Raw genomic sequence first — 21,465 nt, 5'->3', positions numbered from 1 at the left:
TTGGCAAAGGAATTTAACTTAATTTTTATTAAAACAACAGTGAATAAAGAACTTTCTCACCAATAAAACGTTTTTAAACTCTTGAACGAGACATGATAGACAAAAAGGCTAATTAGTTTCCAAATCATTCTTTAAATATTTAAGACAACTGCCAAAATATCCAGCTCACGATACCACATGACCCATGATAAGGAGTGACCAGAAAGGTCAGATCAAGGCTCTGGACGGTCAACACATATAGCCATTGCTTTTGTTAAAATGTGCAAATTCAACGTTTTCCTCAATCACTCATGCTTCCTGTCTGACAGAATATAATCCTCCAGAATGAAAAAAAAGAAAAAAGAAAAAAAAGAAATTAAAAGATAAAGATGACAATAAAATTCCCATATCTATTCCATTCTGATTAAGACGATGCAGAATCAAATACTACTGTGCAACTAAAGCCCGTTTGATACTTTGTTGTGCGCCGGTGTCTCGCGCCGAAAATAGCCGATCTACAAGCTTACGGCGCATCGCCGTTGTGCCATTTGTGGCGTGCAACACCACCGTACGGCAAGGTATAAATTAAGCATTAAATGGACTACATCCAACTGCTTTCTTTTGATGGTCAGAGGTGAAGTTGTGCAGAGTAAACAAGACTCATTTATACTCCCCCCGTACGGCCTTGTTGACACAAATTGTGCGTTTTTACCGCGTCATTTCTGTCGAGTGACAAGGTCGCGCGACCAAGTATGAATGGAGCCTCAGTTCAGGCTTTGTTTTCTCTTAAGGCAAGTAAGCTTTTGAAGGTCCTTCTCATCTGAAACACTTTGTGCAGAGCTCAAACCCAAGAGACAATTCAGTCTTTCTCTTGAGTTTTCCTTCAAACGTCTGTGTGCGTGTGTCTATAGGTAGGTGTGCGTGCACGTTGTGTGTTCCGTCTTTAGGTAGGTGTGCGTGCACGTAGCATGTCTCGTCTCAAGGGAGGCGTGCGTGCACGACTGCACATTATATTTACTCATCTCATTAACTACATTGCCGCAGAAGACGGGTGGAGGGGTGTGTGGCGAGAGTTCTTGCGGAACACCAATCATTCCTGCAGTGGTTAGCAAATAACTGGATTCCCAGGTAGAGATCCATCAGTTTTTTTGATTGATCAAACCCCTCCATAGTCGTTCCCAGCTTCCACTTCCACCCACTCTCCTCTCTTCCTGCAGTACGTTTGATAAATGTTCACCTACATCTGTGCTTGATGCTCATTTCGTCCTGTGTGTAAGATATTTGGCGCTGGAGGAGCAGAGGGGGGCAGCAGAAGGTGGTGTAATGCTTTCTGAAGCTCTAGAACACAGGCAGTCTGGAGGTGAGGGTGAAGACGTTGATGTCCTCGGCCTTCGAGGCCCTGTGCAGCGAGGGTTCCGAGGCACTGCGGTTGATCTTAGGGAGGGCGTGCTGGAGGAGCTCGATGGACGACAAGATCTGGAAACGCACACGCAACCACGAGACAAACAAATATATTTAGTCCAGTGGTTCTCGGACGTTTTATGTCAAAATGATATGAATTTGGCTGCAGACACCACATGGTGGCGTACCTGTGGGAAAAGCGGCCTCCCTTCCTTGGACTTATTGATGCAGTCGGCCACCAGTCTCTTCATGGCTTTGGGGCAACTCTTGTAGAGTTTACTGAGGTCTGGAGAGAGGAAGCATCGGCCCACCATGAAGATGATCTATCAAACGAGTGAGACAGTAAACAGTAGTTAGAGGATGTGTATTTTATCTGCAGTGGTTCTCAAACAGTTTCATGTCCTGGGGAAAAAAGGCTGTTGCCTGAGCCTGCCGGCGTCTGAGGTTGTGGCTAAAATTTTAATAATAAGAAGCCACAATATCTGAGCTGAATTATGGCCCATGGGGTGTGGATATCATCATCAGCCCCAGATGACCTGGGCCGAGAGGACCATCAAGCAGTCTGACTGGCATCTGAAACACCCGAGCTATCGCGGTGACATGTGTATGGTGATCAGTAATAAACGCTTAAGAGCAAAGCCATGCGCTTTACAACTCATATCTTCAGCCAAGTAATTTCAAGCAGAGCAATGAATCACTCATATTCACAATCTACGGGTAGACAAGGCATAAAGTGTATAAGAGGACAGGTTCCTGGCCTGAACTGTAGAATGGTCTCAGTAGACATACATAGAACCACAGACACACATAGGGTTGTGTTACTGGCTCTAAAATTAGTCCCGTGGCTCCAGGGTGGCAGGGCTTCACAGCCAGCCAGGGAACACTAGCAGTGTTGCCACGTCTGCTTATTATAAGCAACTTTGGGCTTGTTTTTATGCAAAGTTGATTGCAAAATATTGTAGTTGCGGATTGTTCTTGCTTGTCTTCAAAGTGTAGTTAATTATTTGGACTTCTTCCAAGCATACTACTATAGACGATTTAACAGTTTAGGTCTAAATTTTATTCTGACCCCTCCACGAAAAGCAACACTGAACACTACACAACATCCATGTGTCCATGTGCAAAAGAAATGGGTCACCCGTTAAAATTCTGTTTGACTTAAATCAAACACTGCGTTGAAGGTCACAGGCCTACAAGTTATGACCAATCACTTTGTGTTTATATAGGGTGGACATTGGTAAACCACAGGAACAGAGCACAAACGGAGGACAAAGGTTGCCGGTTAGAATTTTGCTACACAACGGGGTACAGGCTTCAGTTTAGACATACAATTGGTCCGACTGTCATTAGACCGACACTACCTCAAACCCTAACTGCAAGCACGGGAGCAGCGCATGTCCGACCGTTGTTTCGCATGTTGGTCCGTTGTTGTGTCTAATCTCCGTGTACATCCCACACAACGGCATCAGTACAACACACATTAGACACCTGGCTATGTCCAAAACGTCGCCGTTCCCTCAGGTACAGTGAAGCCAACCAACTGGAGGTCTCCATGGAATGCATATAATATTTATAAAAAGGCAAAGACAGACTTACTTAAAAAAATAAAGTCAAAAACTGTCAAAATAGCAGCTCTACAAGCTCATAACGTGCCTCGATGTGATGCCATCTGAGCTTGTAAACGTCTCTTTCTGCTACTTTTGTATGATGAAGTAGGGCATTACCTTACGTAAAACGTATAATATGGACTATGGAGAAACAGACAGCAACGCCGTTTGAGCCACAGTATGGGCTAACCTCACCTGATCTCGGTTAGCTATGTGAGAGTATGGCAGCTCCCCTGTCATCAGCTCATACAGAACGACGCCGTAGGAATACACGTCAGACTGGAAGCTGTAGGGGTTGTTGTCCATCCGGATAACCTCAGGAGCCTTTGGACACGAGGGAAAAAAATAACAAAAACACGTCTTAAATTCTTGAATCCTGCGTGTGCCGAGTCTACATTCCGGCAGAAGTTCCGGTGCATTAAAATCTCAAATTAATGTCTCAAATAGTTGTCAATAGATGGTACAGAAATCACTTGTCTTACTGACCATCCAGAGAATAGAGCCAGACGGCTGCTCTACCAGATGGGAGCCGCTCCATCTGGCCTTCACCGTAGCCAGACCAAAGTCCCCGATTTTCACCGTCAGCCCTTCGTGCAAGAAGATGTCTATGTTTCTGTCAAGGAAGCGCCACTAAAGTCCACGACGGAAATGTTAAAACTTTTCCTGACAGCATTAATTAATTTGTTCACCGCCAACCTTTTTCCTTATTTTGAAGGATCCATGGCACCCCAAAAACTGGAACCGGATGTTACTTACGATGTGTTGACGATGCACATCTTGCCGTGGCGAACACTACTTAAGCTATAGGCCGTAGAATAAAGCTCGTTTTGACCAGAAATGCAATCTGGGACAAGGAATCCAAGATAAAGGCATTTGAAAGGAACACAAACAGTGGGTATTGATGCGTGTGGCGATCAAGATGGAAGTTTTTTTCCCCCCTAACCCAGTGCTAATATAAGTAGCATTACTACTCAATCTATCATAACCACTATAAAAGACCAATCGATGTAGATCTCAGATTAATTCAATTGGCGTATAGTTACGCCAGCAAAAGTGTTAACAGGATCAACCTTGTGAAATATTCTTTTACCTATGAATGCAATGCCCCCACTCAAGAAATTTCAACTGGAAAAAGGATACTGTTGGATTTCATGTCGCGATGAATGATGTTCTTGGCGTGCAAGTAGCTGAAAGAGACGTTATATAATGGCATTTGGCATTGTGCAATACATTGTGTAATCAGAATGAATAGGGTAATTTGTGAGACAGTGCGACAGGACTGACACAACACTCGCACTTTTCCAATTGACACAAAGTACAATTGTGATGTTTTTGTAATATTGTTCCTGCTGTTCTACCTACTGTATACGGCCAACCTTTGGGAGAAATTACGGATTGAGGCTTTAAGCTTTGCTTTCCATGTTTGTCATAATTGCTAGTTTGACCACTTCAAATTCTTTAAAAAGATAATCGAAAGTCTACAAGCCGCATTGAGAGCTTGTAGATATTCTATTTTTCCATTCTATTCTATTTTTTGCTTTCATAGAAGTCTTCTCTATGGAAACCAAATGACTGAAATTAGTCGTGGCGACTTGAATCCATGAGAATGATATTGTTGGAAACCTACTCCATGCCCTGAGCGGTCTGCCTGGCGATGTCAATGAGCTGAAACATCTGGTAGTTGGTCTCCTGGACGTGGAGGTGCTTGTAGAGGCTGCTGCCCTCACACCACTGGGTCACAATGGCCAGGTTGTCCTTCGTCATGTAGCCCATGAACAACAGGATGTTGACGTGTCGCGTTTTCCTGTGGTCAGAGCGCGGTGCGGAAGAGGAAATTACCAGAATAAAAGATGAGGATAACAGCCTCAAGATGATCTACAGAGAATTCATCAGAGGTTCGCAACTGTCAAGGTAGACAGATTCGACCAATTAAAACTTGATTCGAGGGAAAACATTGCATCTGTGTTGTGTTAATACTGTATATATTATATTTCTTACCTCAGGACAGCTACTTCATTTCTGAAGGCCTGGAACTGCTCTGGCGTGGGGTCAACCACCTTTAAAATCTTCACTGCTACATCACCTAGAGTAGGTATAAACCATTTAAACATCCTATATGCTTTGTTGGCTGGGACCCCCCCCCAGAGGGCTCGTTTTTAAAGTGTAGTTTCTTATTTGGGCTTCCTTTCTAAGTGGCTCTCAAATATTTTCATGTCAAGGACCCCCAATTAATATGCATTTCTCCCTAACCCCCATCTGAAAATATTTTGTGCCAAGGGACCCCCCATACAAGAGTTGTTGAAATGTTTCAAAAATAATATTCCAAATATTTCACATTTTCTTTTTCGAATCCCCAATGCATATACGTGTAAACGTCTCATGTGGCCTCATTCTTTTGGGCTGGTTTTCCTAGACCTAATTTCTCTTGCAAAATCTGGCAACACAGGCAGTAGTGCTCAATGCAGGAAGCCGGCTCGTCATGTCACAGCCACAAGGTTACATAACATGTCACTTGTAAATTGACCAATGTTCACTACCTCAAAGGAGACGTGACAAGACACTAAACTGTCAGAGATACAATTGTTAAGAAGTGGCAAATATTCTCACCATGCCATTTCCCTTTGTATACGGTCCCGAAGGAGCCCGAACCAATGCGGGATTGTAGACACACCTCGCTGGAATCAATCTCCCAGTAGTAACTAGAGTCCCGTTTGTCCCTGGGTCTCTGGATTGGACACAAAGCAAACATGTACACCATGAAGTCAATCTGAAAGTGATCCAAATTATCGTTCACCACACTTATAGTTGTGGTGTGAACTCTGCCATCTGCTTGAGTTAGAACGATTAAAACATACAGTAGTTTATCATTATAGTATCATTATCATTCTTGGTGTGAACGGCTCAATGGCACCAGAAGCTTGCAAGTATAGGGCCTAGTAGTGGTGCCACAGATAGAAACCTATTCAATTTTCTGGAACAAAGCCATCCAGGCTCCTGGTGAATCATGCCCATACATTTGATTCTGTGTCCAAACAAATAATAATATATATAAAAAGTGTAATTATTAAATATAGTACGTATATAATATAGAACTTTGTGCCAGGCTAAAAATAATTTATATTGGCCTACAGGTAAATATTTTCAGAAATCTCGATGAGAAGAGTGAATGGGTTTTATATCTGTGGCACCACAGAATTGCTGCCACTGCAATGCCCTATTCTGTTTTTATGTTATATGGTACAAGTTATATACAGACAAGAGGTAGACAGAATTTGAATATTATATCTGGTGGGTTATCTGCGGTGCCATCAGAATGTATGATGAGAAAGAAGGATGCAGAACCTACAATTTTGTTTTTCTCCTGAGTGTTGAAGGACGTGGCCCTCTCTCTCTGGGCAGGCGTAGGTAGTTTGTGGGAGTGGGACTGGGACCACCCTGTAGGGCTCTGGCTGGGGGAACAACTGCCCTCTAAACAGGTGGAAGGGATGGAAGAGGAAGCATTCAGGACAGGACTCCCAGAGTCTGTGGATTCGTACCAATGTAAGCTAGCCGAGTTGTGTGTTCCTCGGCTCAGTAAATCAAGTGTTCACGTCGTCACTCACCAGAGTCATGGTCACGCATCGCGTCCTACAGAGACAGAAAAAAACAACATATGAAAATATGATGACTGCTTTGACAAAAAAAATAATCTAATACAGGTCATTTATTTTGAAAAACATGATGTATACAAATTTGCAAGCTCTCGTGTGTCGTTGAGCTTGTCGATCATCCATTTTCACAATTTCTGTTACACTGTACCACAAGATATTAAATAGAGCTTAAGTGATTCATAATAGTAATACATTTAACTCGTATATAAGATTAGATCTAATAGATCAATAAAAAGTGTGAAACCGTAAAAAAGAAAGAAAAGAAAAAGGCTTCTCGATTATGCGATTAATCGAAAAGAAATGATCGCGACTGAAATAATTGATAGTTGCAGCCCTACAACAGAGTTGCACAAAAACATGGATAACCCGTTTACAGACTGCACACAGACACACAGCTTCCTAACCTTGTTGGGACTCTCGGGCGCCGCCTCAACAAAGTGAACATTACCTACTCTCCTCTTCAGCCAGAATCTATGGCACCAGGTGCTTGGGGAGGCATTCAGGCAGTCTAGCTATTCCCCAGCAGGGGAACAGACAAGACACCAGTGAAGACAGCAGGGAAAGGGAAGACAGCAGGGAAAGGGAAGACAGTAGAGGAAAGGAAAGTAAGGCTAGAAGAACTGGTAAAAGCCCAGGGTGTGCAATTGGGAAGAGTTTCAAATCAGGAGGAATATTCTACAACAGTGATTCTCAACCTTTTGAATTTCAAGGACCCCCATTTTAACATGCATTAGGCCACGGACCACCATTTGATACCATTTATTTTCAATCTCTGGGGAGTCCAATATACACTGCAAAATCCTCAGTGTTGTTTGAACTCGGTGTACAAATAGAACCGGTGCATGAAGGTTCGATTTATACATGCTCTAAGAGTTACAGACTTGTGAGGGTCCATTTGAACCCCTGGTGGTCCCCGGACCTGACGTTGAGAACCAGTGTTCTACAAGGTGGGGCTGGGCGATAAACATCACAATATTGATAATCTGATATCGTCGCGATAATATAAAATGTATTTTGAAAATCATGTTCAATCAATATTATATATATATATCGAGGCAATATCGATTTATCGCTCAGCCCCATTACAAAGCATGCAGAATGGTTATGGTGGGATGCGTTCAGCAGCACCCGGGTGAAAACAAACAGAACCAACTAAACACGCACAGGAAATAAAGGACAAACAACATAGGATAAGATGGTTGAAAGGAAATAAAGGACAAACAGCATAGGATAAGATGGTTGAAAGGTGCTGCAAGTGATTTCTATCGTTTTGTGATTTTATTCCATAATCTTACCATCTTAGCACTTTTCTAACATCAACTTTATCAGGAAAGCTGCTAAGAAAAACTATTAATAAAAATTATTAGAACAAAACGTGTATTGCTAAAAAGCAAAAGCTCTACAATCCGATAATTATATCAATAGTGTTCAGCAATGTTGGGGATCTCCCAGTCTCTCTAGCTCTTTAGTAAACATTAAATAATTGACATTTTCAGGTGAGTTACAAATTGTATCCGGAGAGAGAACCCCACGAAGCTCCTCCAGCTCCAAGTTCATGTCCGCTTTAATCACTTCCAATTCCTACAACCTGTAGAAGTTCTCATTCCTGATTGGATGAAATTGGTATCCTGACATGAACATTTATTTTCCGTTTACTAAAAGACAGATGGAGAGACGGGGAGACTCCCGCTACTGAACAAACATTCTATAGCAGTGGTTCTCAAAGTGGGTTCGAGGGACCCTCGGGTTTCCTTGAGGGGTATCGCTTACGGGTCCATTTGTGACAGTGGTCACAGAGTGACAGGGGTCCTTGCAATGCAAAGGTTTGAGAACCACTGCTCTATAAAAATGTATTCATTTATCATCATTTCGAGCATTATTTTAACAAAACACCATCACTTACAATCGCTTTAAAAAGGGGTACAAACTAAGAGAGGCAGAGAGGGGGCAGAATAAGAGAAGCATGCAAATGAAGCTGAACCGCATCCAGTTGTGATGACTTAACACAGTGGTACGTTACAGCAGGCGGGTTGGAATGCCTGCTGCGCGTATAAGAGGGTAAGATCACTCTCTAGGCTGGTATTTTAAGACCGGCTGCCCAGACCTCCAGGAGGACCCGGGGGGGCCCGCGTGGTGTGTAGTTACCTCGATCATGCTGCTGTCGACGGGCAGGGTGGTGCTAACCATGTGGACGTTGGGTGTCGAGGTGGAGCGCTGCCTCTGGGACAGACTGCCCCCTGTCGGTGGGTAGGGTGTGGTGTAGTTGAAGGCGTGCGGTGTAGAGTAGCGGTGCATGGTGCTGCAAGGAGGACAGAAGATGCATTGCTAATGTTACCGAGTCTGTAGGACAAACTAGAAATAAAATAAATAAACATGAAAACCCACTGAACACCAATGTAAATTAATTTGGACCGCTTGGGGTGTGGTGGATGCGACAGTTCGGTTTCATTTCTGCCGTTTTGTCTCACTTTCTCCCATTGCAGGAATCACCTCAGTCATCGCAGTTATACAGCAATTCATTGTATTAAAAATAGCTAAAGCAGACAACTTACAACACGTTACGATGCGACGTGGAGGGATTTAGAGGGGCTTGGGGAGGGCGCGTTTGGGTTCAGTGTTGCTAAAATGTGAAACCTTTTTTATAATGTTTCAATTATTCTTCTTTTGCCCAAAATAGGGATGCCAGAGTTAATGTGGTTAAGGCACCATTTGCTGCTTCTTCCTCCGAGAAGGCAAGAGGAAGTCTGTTTGATCAGAAATGGCAAGGCCCGGTGAGTACATACAAATAGACAACGCTAGACTACTGAAGCCACCTTTTCTCAGAAACAAACATGCAACATAAATTCTAGATACGTTACTATTAACCAACCCCATATCCCATTGTTGCAGTGTGTGGAGCCATTTTGCCCTTTATGTTTGCCAAGCCAGGGTTTTTGCCTCAAGTGTGCAGAGCGAAGCTCGTCAGCCAAGTAATTAAGAAAACGGCAAACAATCCAAATGCTTGTCCAACAAAAACAAGTTCAAATATGAACACTACCTTACACCAATGTAAGAAGTTAAACATAATTATCAAGGGAGCCTTTATTGTTAGTAGGTAGTACACAGGGGTAAACATATTTGTTCGGTTTCTTCACACTGCAGCAGCACAAGTTAAACACAAATTAACATAATACAACAACAGTGACAGCAATGGATGATGTCCGTTTGTGCCAATTTTATTTACCAATCCAGAGATGTCCCTAGTCTGCCTCTGCACTACACTGTGGCCTACTGGTGAAAACAGAGAGTGGGAGTCCATTTGAGTGTCTATAAACCAAGATCAAATTACAGCCAATAGTGTGCACTTCACCACCAGCACAAATCCCCCTTTTGGCAATACAAAACGGTGTTTCGAAAACGTCTTTGAGATTGCTCTGCTTGGAACAACTTGATACTTTGCGAGTACTAATTTGGCTACAGGTATTTTTATACTACGTTAAGTGCTCCTCAAACAACAGGCTCTTTTCACACCTCGTGTTACATCAGTTCTTGTCACATGGGCTGGTAAGCCGCCATTAATCGGGCATTAAGAGTGAAGACGTCATTAAAACAGGAACGGTTTCCACTTTACGGTAACGACTACAGTGCACCAACTGAGGTGCAAAGAAGCAATTCAAAGAGAATTGTTCAGGTGACCGGGGTCTGCATAAGTAGTATGTCCAGTGTCCACCCTAAATCAGTGGTTCCCAAAGTGGGGTCCGGGGACCCCCAGGGGTACTTGAGGGAGTTCCAGGGGGGACCCAGCTAAATGATCATTTACAACCAAATGGATCCTTATGGGTCTGTAACTCAGAGAGTGCACACTCTGAGTTAAATTAACAGTGGTTTTACAATATAAATTGGGGTCCCAGAGATAGAAATGCCATTAAATCAGGGGTCCGTGGCATAATGCGTGTGAAACTGGGGGTCCATGAAATTTATGTGTTTCGGAATCACTGCTAGAGCCGTAAAAATCCTCCCTCATCGGTGTCACTGGCATATGTTTTCAAATGGGGGGGGTCTGTGGCCTAATAAATGTTCATTTGGGGGTCCTTGACACAAAAACATTTGCCCTAAATAAATGTTGCACGAATCTGCATCCCACCAAAACCTCCATTAACCCACAAAAGATTTTTTCCCCCCTTGTCAAGATGTGCTTCCTACTGTTGGTACAAGGTTAAAAAGGAACTGTGGTCCAAGTAGTAATGGTACAGCAGTTTTGAAAGTGAGCGTGCATGCGTGTGGGGGGGAGGGGGGTTATTACACAAGGCTTATGAGCACGGGCAGGGCTACTTGGTTACGTAAGCACAGGGATCATGATTCGAGGGTCAGAACGTTTGTCTTACCTATTAGGAAATCGAGTCAAGGACTCTCTCATTCGCCGAGAGGTCAGCGGGGGCAGAGACGGCCCACCACTTTCACCTGGCGTAGGAAACAGCCTGCCAGACAGACACACACAGAGACAGACGGACGTATGAGTCTATTGTGTGAACGGAGTGCATGCATGTCTTTGTGAGGGAGAGAGATGCCAGATTAACAAAGGTTGTCAGCAAAATGGTAGTCACAGAAAGCCTTATCTCTTTAACTGTCACTGATATTCATCTGTGAATGCTTATTGTCAGCCCTAAAGCCTGCATGCAAAACAATGCTCTATTCTCAGTGCAAGTATGCAAAGCTTTGTACATGAGCTTATAACTACTCAAGTTAAAGGACCTGCAGGCTCAGCAGAGCTCGTTCTCCCTCTTTTATCCTGACAATGTCATCGCTGATGAAATATGAAACTAGTTTAAGATGACATGGCAAAGAGTTAATCTCCTTAGTTGCGTTTGATATCAAGTTTCATTTGCCCCATCATATTTCAACCACAAACTACAGCATAAATTATTCTAAGAAAGTTATGTCATCTCAAACAAAAAGAACAGCTAAAGTAATTATTTTTAGATTACCCTTCCCCCAGCGAGGAGACTTACAGGAGTTGTCTGATATTACTCCAGTCCACACACATCGTGGGCACTTTGGTGCTACAATGCTCGTGGAACTTGTAGCCGCACGTTTGGCATCGGAAACCATTCAAAAGAAACTTCTGGCAAATATCGCAGAAGGCTAGCTTCAGAAATGTTTTGCGAACCTGAAAATTAAAGAGATAACAATTTATTCCTTTCACAGTGGGAAAAGAAACAAGCAGCGTGTCTGGAGCATTACTGTAAATAACATGGGTACTTACAAAGTTGTGTGTAGTTAAGGGCACATGATCTAACACCTCCACTAGCAGTTCTTCACCTATTAGCGACGTGGAGTCCGTGTTCCAGTCCATCCGCAGCTTTTTACTGAATTGATCAAAGAAACTCCATGAGAAACAGTAGTAATAATAATAATAATAATACTCCTTCACATAGACCTGTATCCATTAGGAAAGACCACAATAAATAATCATCCCCTTTCCCAGAGTCCTAATATAAAAGGCACAATTTATACTTGGTTGCATGTAGTGGAGATGCCAAAAATAACTGATCTACAAGCTCATCCAATAACTAGATATATCAGGCTGCAATCAATGTTTTTCTTATTTTTTTAATTTCACGAAATGTTAGTATGTTAACCCTAAGCCATTAATTAAAGAATGGTTGGTTACTATATGCCAGGATATCCCCCCGTTCAACCCTTATTTTGAAGATCCAAAACACTGCGACCAGAACTGGATGTTGACTGAATGGTGTGTGTGTGTTGCTTAGAGTAGGTGTTGATCTCTCACACTAGCTGATGAGAAGTACAGCCGGCGCCATTACAGCGACCGCTATGCTCCGTGCAATAAGTGTTGTTTTGACCAGAAATGGTCAAAACAACGGATAGCACAGTAGCTAGAGCTACTGCCTTTGGAACACTAGGTCATGGGTTCGAGTCTGGGCACTGCCAACTCAATGTATGAGGAGTAGCTTGGTTTGGTGCTGCAAGTTTGCTGGGTGTCCTGGGAACTGATGTGATATACACAATAGTATTAGAGACCCAGTCCTGAAGGTGGCGGTTAACTTCACCATTATGCCGATTTTGACCGAATAGAGCGAATCTGGCGATGTCATTTCAGGTTAAACGGATCACAACATCCGCTAGCTTTCTGCTTCTGTGTTACACAGTCATCTGTCCGGGATGCTAAGCGATCATCGTTTATTTTAATATCCAAGTCAAATTAAGCTCTAATCAAGCCCCGAATATCGCATATTACGCAGGTGTGAATTCCGTTTGTGTCCGAGCATAGGCATGGCTGAGGCATGGTAACGCCCCGCCCGCCTGTGATTGGTCTACTGACACTGCCCGTTTTGACTGTCCTCCGAGACGCAGGTTACTCCGTGGCGAGATTGAGAAATAAATAATAGGCTACAAGAGAATGACAGCTTGACACGAGCCTTGTAACTAACTTGTACGTTTTATTTTTGTAGAAGAGGCAAACTTATCGTTTATGCCGTTTGCTTTGATACTGTTGATTATCGTGTATTAATCTAATTATAGTAAACTAATACTATTACACTAAAAAGGATAAAGATGAAGGGAAAAGAGACCTTTTTATAGTACAATAATGTTTCAAGTTTACACAAACAAATTACACTTTATTTGAGAACCAAATCAAATCATATTATGGCGTGCATGTTCAATCAATTATTCCATTAAAGCAGACTGTCCAGGCATCCAGCATATCCACCTCGGAGGACAGTGTCGGTAGGCCAATCACAGGCAGGTGGGGCGTTACCATGCCTATGCTCGGACACAAATGGAAGTCACGCATTACGCAGGTATGCACATAAAGATCGTGTGCGTGTGAGAGCGTGCACGCGAGGATTTCGGCCGGTTTTAGGTAGATTATATCGGCCGTTAGCCAAACTAGCCAAAAGTTGCTACATTGTTACATTAAGCCCCCGATTATAGGGAATAAAACAATTACGTCAATTACGTCAAGGGTAGTGGGGGATTTGTTTTATTCATTACGTCAATAGCATCAAGGGCCATAAGAGAGTTCATTTATTATACCCCACTAGATTTTATTAATACAAAAAATGTTAGAAAGCTGATCTGTGATGCGACGTTATGAGCATCTGCTAATTTCTATGTTTGAGTAGGCCTACTATAAGTTGGTACTCAAAGTATTTAAGTAATGTGACACACACACACACACACACACACACACACACACACACACACACTAGCCTAGTGGTAGATATTTCTGAACCAGGGTTCAAATCCCAAGCAGGACAGGAATGGTACGATTGCGGCGTTAAGTGTCTAGCGCTCACCTCCGTTGTCCAGGGTGCAGTTTAAAGACAGCGCAGCACTCTGGCTGCAAACCCCGCACCTTCAAGGCTTTGCTCAGGCAACTGTGCAGGGTCATACCTGGTCGCACAGTCACCTGAAGGACGACAACACATTCACACACAGGAGTAGTTCAGTCTTATTTTCTGCCTACAATCCCAAGAGCATATGAATTCAATTTGCATCTGACAAACTGTTAATGATGCTGTAGCATTTTAGATTTTAAGTATCATGGCCAGTGTGACAAACCAAGCTTAGCCACTGTATAGCCTGATGGTGCTGCAAAGCAAAAAACAGCCAATCTACAAGCTTGCGACGCATTATGAGCCTGTAGATTGGCTATTTTACCTATTTTTGAAAGTTTTTGGAAATTGTCATCTACAGTCAACCCTAGTCATATTATATAGTGCAGAGAGAAAAATGTAGTGCCTCAAAGAAACTAGGATAGTTACCAGGCAAACAGTGTCTGTCTAAACATGCCATTTAAATAACATTCTTAATGTTGTGGTCAAGACTAGTCTAGCAAACATAAGGTGACTAGAAAGGACACACGGAGAGAGGAGTTCTAGGGGCTGAGGTGGAGTCGGACGAGGTGGGTGCTAGGGCAGGGGGATGAGGTGGGTTTTCAGACTACAGCAACAATCAGTCAGGAGTCAGTCTGCAAGCTCGGTCCACAATGGGGATCTTATTCCATAATTTGGGAGCCAGGAGGGAGAAAAGTCTAGAATGCATGGAGCGTTGTCCCGGGTGTTTTAGGGAAGGTCGTATTTTGTCATGCCCAAAATAGGGCCACCAGCGTCTAAGTGGCTAGTCTGGCTCTCTGAGGCAGCCGGATAGACCAGCTCAGCTCACTCACTCACCACAGTACGTTGCTGGTTGGGGAGGTAGACACGGATAGTGCTGCTAGCCTTAGAATCGGGCATCTTGCTGTCATCTGAGGCGCGCCGTTGGTACGGGAAGCCCTGGACCATGGTGGGCGAATGGCACGGGCCCTCGAACACTGAGTCCTTCATTCCGAAGCCGTTGCTCAGCGTCTTCCATGCTCCCTGGAGGTGCTCCATTAGCAAAGCCAAGTGCTCTCAATGGTCTGGAAAACACACACGCCAGCACACACGTTTTTGTATTACCATATTTGTGAGGCCATCAAAATGCTGGGATGGTTTATAAATGCCATTTTTACCATAATGTATCCCATTGATTTAATACTTAATGAACCCTAAAAGGTATCATAAACCCAAAATAGCCCATCAACAAGCTCAAAACATGTTATAGTGGTGTGCAATATCGGTGTGCAACCAAGTATAACTCCATGCCCAAACCTTAAACCTAATCTCAAAATGCCTAATCCTAACATGTTTTCCCAATTGTAAACTAACTCTATAACAATCATTTATCTTATCTGTGAAGAACAGAACAATGTTGGCCTCACATTATACTAGGCAAGGTCCCTATAAATGCTGTGTACACAGCTTTCGCACATCCATAGTTGGACAACTCACATCACCATGACCTCTTTATCAATATTCAATATTACTTTAGGCTATCTTTCTCCTCACATACAGACTCTGAGTCTGAGTCTGAAGTCTGAGTCTACCCAACAAGTTTTTTATTGACCAGGGTCCCGCAGGGCTCTATTCCATTCCCTTGTACCCTTGTTTTATGCCTCGCTACACCAAATCTCTTCTGTAAAAATAGCAGATTTACAAGCTCACACGGCGTTGCACCTCAACGAGTTGCAAGCTCGTCAGTCTGCTTTTTCTGCAGTTTGTTTGCCACGCTAGGGTTCACGTGGTTAAGTAGAATGATTTCCGTTACTTGTGCCGAGGACTACTTTCAGGGAGGACATTTCTTTGGTGGACATCAGCACAGTAATCCCTGTGATACTGAGATTCAAATCCGGGTATCACGTGTGGGAAAACAAACGCCCACGCTGGGACATGGCACCAGTGTAACACCCAGTATTTAAACCTGGGTCTCCCGTGTTGGACAAGAAACAACTACTGCTCGTCCAAGAGGGAATCCCTCCCCCATAATCAGAGTAAATATTAGCCTCATGACCTTCAGGCAGGGCTACTCCTTCACAGTCAGACATATTATAAAAGAGAGAAATCTGCTTTCACCTGATCCAGTGTAGTGGCCGTGTTGCGGGCCATAAACTTTGGACTGAACCCTGTATTGTCAAGACAAGTAGCTGGGATTATACAACATGCTACACATAGCATTCTGGTGCAAAATGTTCCTATTCCCCTAGTCCTAGTTTTACCGATTACTGAGGTTTTGTCAAAAAGTGCCAGATTTACGTAGTTGAGAACAGGCAACTTGCACACAAATAAAGACAAATTCGAAAAGTGTACTCCATGGAGCACAGGTCTCGATTCGATCAGGGCACAAACTCGAAGACGTCATAGCCACTATGGGATCTCAAAATTTTAACTATACATACATCTTGATCACATGACCGCAGAGATGATGTGTACCGATGTGTGCGTTTAGGACAAAAGAGTAGTACTAGCAAAAAGAGTGTTTTGAAGAAAACATGGAAAATGTAATCTGGGACAAATGGCTGGGGCCTATATGGAGAGAGGATCCAAGGAATCTGGGTATTGTCGTACAAACTATGGTTCAGGAGTGATGGGTCAAAACGTGAATCTATGCTTACATTTCTTCCTTAGTTTAGTAGGAATGAGTTTAGCAAAATCTGTTTAATGGCCCTATAACAGGCCAAATTTGGAGCAGAGGTTCTGCTCTGGAGTCCAGGGACTTTGTTGCCTGGGAGTGGGAGGCATACCATTTTCGGATTAATGATCCAGTCGGGAGCGGATGGTAATTTACGTCATGTAAATGGTAATTTACGTCTACTGTTTTGTCATCAGGCCGGAAACCCCTAAACGGAACTGTATTACGCAACATTCTCCTGATCAAGGGCATCATATTCTTGATATGAATCCAACAAGTTTCTTCAAGTACTTCTTGGAATTTGGTATCTTTTATTCCATATTGTAGCGACTGGCGAGACTAAAAACAAACAGGGGGGACCAAAACAAAGTGAAAACCAGAGGGTTTTTTTCCCCCATTCTTTTTTCCGATTTTACCATCCGGTCTAGACAGGATCACACAAGCGATTTAAGAATACAGACCAGGCTTTCCTCTAGCCCCGCAAGCAGAACCCGAATGTAGTAAAGTTTCTGACACTTTTAAGACTTTACTGCATTGGGTCCTGCTTCAAGTGGGGCTGTCGCCAGTTACGCACAAACAAATACAATGTAAACAAGCCATGAGACGGACTTCTGCGCGCTTTTACCATGGTTATTCATGTATTGACTTACGAATGTGCGAACTATAAGTACCTTACATACCATACCGACACATCTCCTGTGTCGCGGAAGCCGTTAAGTATTTTTAATCCATGATTGATTAAAAATGTCGCTTCTTCCTACCTTGTTTATTGACACCTCATTGTACCGCCTATCTGGCTAGCTAGTGGTGCTACAGCTATGACGGAGCAGATCAGAGGAAGGGACATAGCCCGCAAAGCCAACCGCACATCGAGAGGCGGTACAATAAACGGTAAATAAACAAGAAGAAATCAGAGCGACATTTTTAATCAAACATGGATTAAAAATACTTAACGGCTTCCGCGACACAGGAGATTTTATCAGAGGTATGTAAGGTACTTATAGTTCGCACATCCGTAAAAAAACACAATAAAAAGCGTCCTAATTCCGCGCCGATGGACTAAACGATGAGTGTGTCTATATCCGCGTCCCAACAATCGCATTGAAAAATCTTAGCTTGACCAGGAACCCTACGGGTCAGCCCGGTTCGGTTCGGATTGGGCTGACCCAGGGGGTTCCGAGAGGGGCTAGCTTTCCTCTGAGGTGGAAAGTCTTGTGACGCGAGGTTACTTTTTATGTAACCAGTAAGCTCTATTGAAAGTAGCGATGCATTATTGCTATTTTTGAAAGGTTTTACATTTTTCTATGTAGGTTAAAATAGGGATGCCAGGTTGAAAGGGATTATAAGGACACATCAGCTGCATAAAATGCAGTTACCGATGTCGGGGGGGGGGGGGGGGGGGGGGGAACACACTCTTAGTTCTGTACCAACAGAATAACAGCCAGACTAAGCTCATCACACCAACGATCATGTTCACGCTTGTTGTTAACCTGTTAAGTCCTATTAAAAAAAAAGAACCCATCTAGGTCTTTCGATCTATTTTTTAATGTTTGCCTGTAATGGCAAAACGTGGACGTGGTGGGTGAATCTGTATGGCATGAGGGTGGCTAGGCTACGCAGTTGATCAGCCAGTGTTATTAAAATAACCAAAATAAATGTGTTTGTTTGTGTTCAGGGAAGAAAACATGGACTCAACTCAAGGTCCCTCGTGCTTCAACTAGAGGGACAGCCACCAAAAATGAAACTTTAGTTTAGGTTGTACCTACCCATCACAAACTGCTCTGTTTTCAGTACAAATGCAGGGCTCTATACGTATACCCTATATAACACAACTCTAAAAGTGTATGCTTGCCTGTCTGTTCTCCACCCCTCTTTCACTCCCTGATGCCTGATTCAGCAGTGCTTTCACACGTTTGCATCGCAAACATGCAAACGGAAAATAAAATGGGACTTTGTTTAAACTGTCCCTCATGTTGGTGGGGACCACTTGGTAACCCCTCAGGGACCCCCTGGGGGTCATCAAACCTCACTTTGAGAACCAGTGTGTAAAGAGACGGTAGAGATCCTTTAGTGGGGTCCACCTGGAAACCCTTCAAGGACCCCTGGGGGTCATCAAACCTCACTTTGAGAACCAGTGCGTTAAGAGACTGTGGAGATAATGTAGTGCAGTTAGTGGTTAACTACAAGGCTGGCAGGCTCACATGTCACAACAGAGGAGTGGGGGCAGACTCAGACACCATTCTGGGTCTGTTGTGCCCACCATGCCACAAGAGTTGTGTTCAAAACAAAGTGCTTGTGACCCATCCAGGAAAGGGTACCATCAACACAAACGAAGAACACCAACTTCACATAATATGTGCACTCACACACTTTCATAATGTCACCAATCAATGTGAAACAACTACATTTCCACACAACAAGCCATGGCATAGGACAGTCACAGGTTATATCAAATCAGCCCAAGTAAAAATCTATTAGAGCAGTACGGGTTCTCAAACTTTTTAATTTCAAGGAGCCCCATAACTCTTAAAGATGGTACAAATGGACCCTTGCACTACAGGTCCATGTAGCATTAGTTTGTACACTCGAGTTGCAGACCTGTTAGGGGTTCATTTAGAACCTAATTAAGGCCCCCACTATGAGAACCCACTGCCATAGAGTTATATGGTATTAATTGAATCGACATTAATGCCAATTAATTAATGTTAAAGGGCAGGCATTGGTCGAGAAGAGAGGTATATGGAGGTATAAGTGACAGTGACACCAATGTCATCAGAAAGGAGCTCTACCGTATTTTATTTTCGTCGAAAGAGTAGCCTAATGTAAATACGGAACTAATACTCGTATGCGTTCAGTTAGAGACTATAGTTCGTATAATGTACAAGTTATATCAAATAATAGACAATATCGTAAGCCACGAATATAGGCTACAGAATGAATAGGCTATATGTGGTCAGACTGCATCGATCCAGGCGTTGTGTTCTGTGGCCGATCAAACCTAGGAAAGCTGCCTGCAGAAAGGTTTTAATGTTGTTAGAGCCTGCCCTGTAGTAGTAGGCCATCAGCGAACTAACAACCAAAACTTCATTGCACACACAGACACACGCACAGTTCTATAAATTATGCTTTGTGTGCTCGTCTGGCGAGAAAACGGGATTCGCCTGTTGTAATCGGCATTTCAAACGGTCAAAGTAGCAGTGTCGTAGGCCTGTGTGGTCATAAAACTTACCAAGACAAGTTGGAAAAGTTCTGCTCCGCCATAACTTCAGGAAAAAGTGGCGTCGATGACATCATCATATTTGCAACGAACGCATTCGAGAAAGGAGGAACAAAAAAAATCGACGCTGTAAACAGACGGACGGACAACAAAACAATGTATCACAATGTATCCAACGATGTATCAGACTGCAATGTGTATGTATCAAGGTCAGCGACTCGGCGTGGATCCGATTGATTGGTCTCCTTTTATTTGTCTAAACTTTAATTCAGTCCGCATTTCAAACGCGACGGGCTCGTCTTTTTTCCCCCCACGTCTTTCTCGAAACAAAAGTCACACCACGAATCCCATCCTCGAGTCTTTTAGATCGGTTGCAGTTCAAATTAAAACTACGACAAAGTTATAAAAGTTCCACTCGTGTTCGATCGATCGATTTGGGAAGGAATATAGACGGAGAAGGTGAAAGGGTTTGAGTCTGCCTGACGCCACTTATTGAAACAGGACCTTCAGTCATAACAAGCAGCCGCACTGACTGAGCCCACCCACTCCGCAACGACACACTGCTTTTTATACCACAACAAATAAGCACAACAAATAAATACGCCATACGGTAGACAAATTGTACAATGTTAAGAAAACACGCTATTCTTAGCATCCAATGAGAATTCATCATTTACTTGCGTCTAATGTTTTGACACGGAGCAGGAGCTGATACACTCCAGAATAAAACTTTACTATAACCATAGTAGGCTATAAACACGTTATTAATCTAAAGGCAGACATATGCTAAAATACAGTTGCAGATTGTGTAAACAACGTACACGGTATATTGTATATTTAGTTTTAACTTGCGAGTAAAATATCTATACATAGCTCAAAGTGCACCATCATCTGGTGATGTGAAGCCAGCGCAAAATTGTTTTCCTGTTAAAATAGCCATGTTGTGGTGTGTAGGCTATAGTGTGTGAAACCTATACTTTACTGCAAATTTTAAAAATGTACATTATACCCGACATTATAGCCTAGTTGGGTAGATTGGTAATAGGCCTGATTATTTTTTGTATACGCTTCGTTTGGGCATGGTTGTTGTTAACTTGTTATAAATAGTAATTAGTAAATTTCCTCTTTTGCATTGTTCAAAACATTTTGATATAAAAAAATGAGAGGGAGGGAGTGAGAGGGGGGGGGGGGGGGAAATAAGCTTTTTGTTAGTTAAGCAATAATAAGCATATTCTGTTTCAACTGGCCCAGAAACAGACACAGTAGCCTACCGCTGTGAAATCTAAACCTCTGTTAAAGCTGCTGCCACTTACCATGTGTTCAGCATCCCATAGCATCCCAGCAGGTCCCATGAGAGGAGCAAGAATCACAGATGGTTCATAGGTTCTGTTTTATCAGAAGAACCTTGTTTGAGGTGCAGAGCTGACCTGCTTCGCAAAACCTTCCCAGTCCCAGACAATCTGCCTTGATGAGCTGAGTCCAAATTGATTCCATGAAGCAGAAAACATTTTACCCAGATGAGTAGCCTGCATTAGCCCCACACCACGTTCCTATCTTTTCGAGCAATGGGCCTGCCCTGCAATGCATGTGTCCATCTCTCATCTATGGCCTTTGCATT

At 43.1% G+C, this 21,465-nt stretch overlaps 1 protein-coding gene across 3 annotated transcripts; it reads right to left on the bottom strand.

Annotated features, from left to right (window-relative positions):
- On the bottom strand, positions 1-21,335 carry raf1a (Raf-1 proto-oncogene, serine/threonine kinase a). 3 transcript variants are annotated; one of them, XM_080763458.1, is made up of 18 exons: positions 21,161-21,335; positions 14,815-15,041; positions 13,939-14,051; positions 11,880-11,982; positions 11,626-11,783; positions 11,002-11,094; positions 8,783-8,936; positions 7,042-7,149; positions 6,590-6,614; positions 6,334-6,455; positions 5,595-5,712; positions 4,986-5,070; positions 4,615-4,791; positions 4,128-4,174; positions 3,474-3,592; positions 3,183-3,311; positions 1,569-1,703; positions 1-1,455 (listed from the first exon to the last, which is right to left on the bottom strand). In XM_080763458.1, the coding sequence occupies exons 2-18, from the start codon at positions 15,013-15,015 to the stop codon at positions 1,318-1,320; spliced, it is 2,025 nt and encodes a 674-aa protein (XP_080619584.1). In that variant the 5' UTR covers positions 15,016-15,041; positions 21,161-21,335; the 3' UTR covers positions 1-1,317. The 3 variants fall into 3 exon arrangements, with proteins under 3 accessions (XP_080619584.1, XP_080619583.1, XP_080619585.1); XM_080763457.1 differs by lacking the exon at positions 21,161-21,335 and adding an exon at positions 19,860-20,374; XM_080763459.1 differs by lacking the exons at positions 7,042-7,149; positions 21,161-21,335 and adding an exon at positions 19,860-20,374.
- Positions 21,336-21,465: the final 130 nt, after the last annotated feature.

The sequence above is a fragment of the Protomyctophum bolini genome (assembly GCF_963924005.1).
Source record: "Protomyctophum bolini genome assembly, chromosome: 5".
Classification (NCBI taxonomy): Eukaryota; Metazoa; Chordata; class Actinopteri; order Myctophiformes; family Myctophidae; genus Protomyctophum; species Protomyctophum bolini.
This window is presented reverse-complemented; position numbering and strand designations above follow the sequence as displayed.

Excerpts from the sequence above, each read along its gene's own strand:
- raf1a (XM_080763458.1), bottom strand. The coding sequence starts at position 15,015 with ATGGAGCACCTCCAGGGAGCATGGAAGACGCTGAGCAACGGCTTCGGA. Across the intron at positions 11,983-13,938 it reads CTGCACCCTGGACAACGGAG|TAAAAAGCTGCGGATGGACT; the intron begins GTGAGCGCTAGA and ends TGATCAATTCAG. Across the intron at positions 1,704-3,182 it reads ACATAGCTAACCGAGATCAG|ATCATCTTCATGGTGGGCCG; the intron begins GTGAGGTTAGCC and ends CTCGTTTGATAG.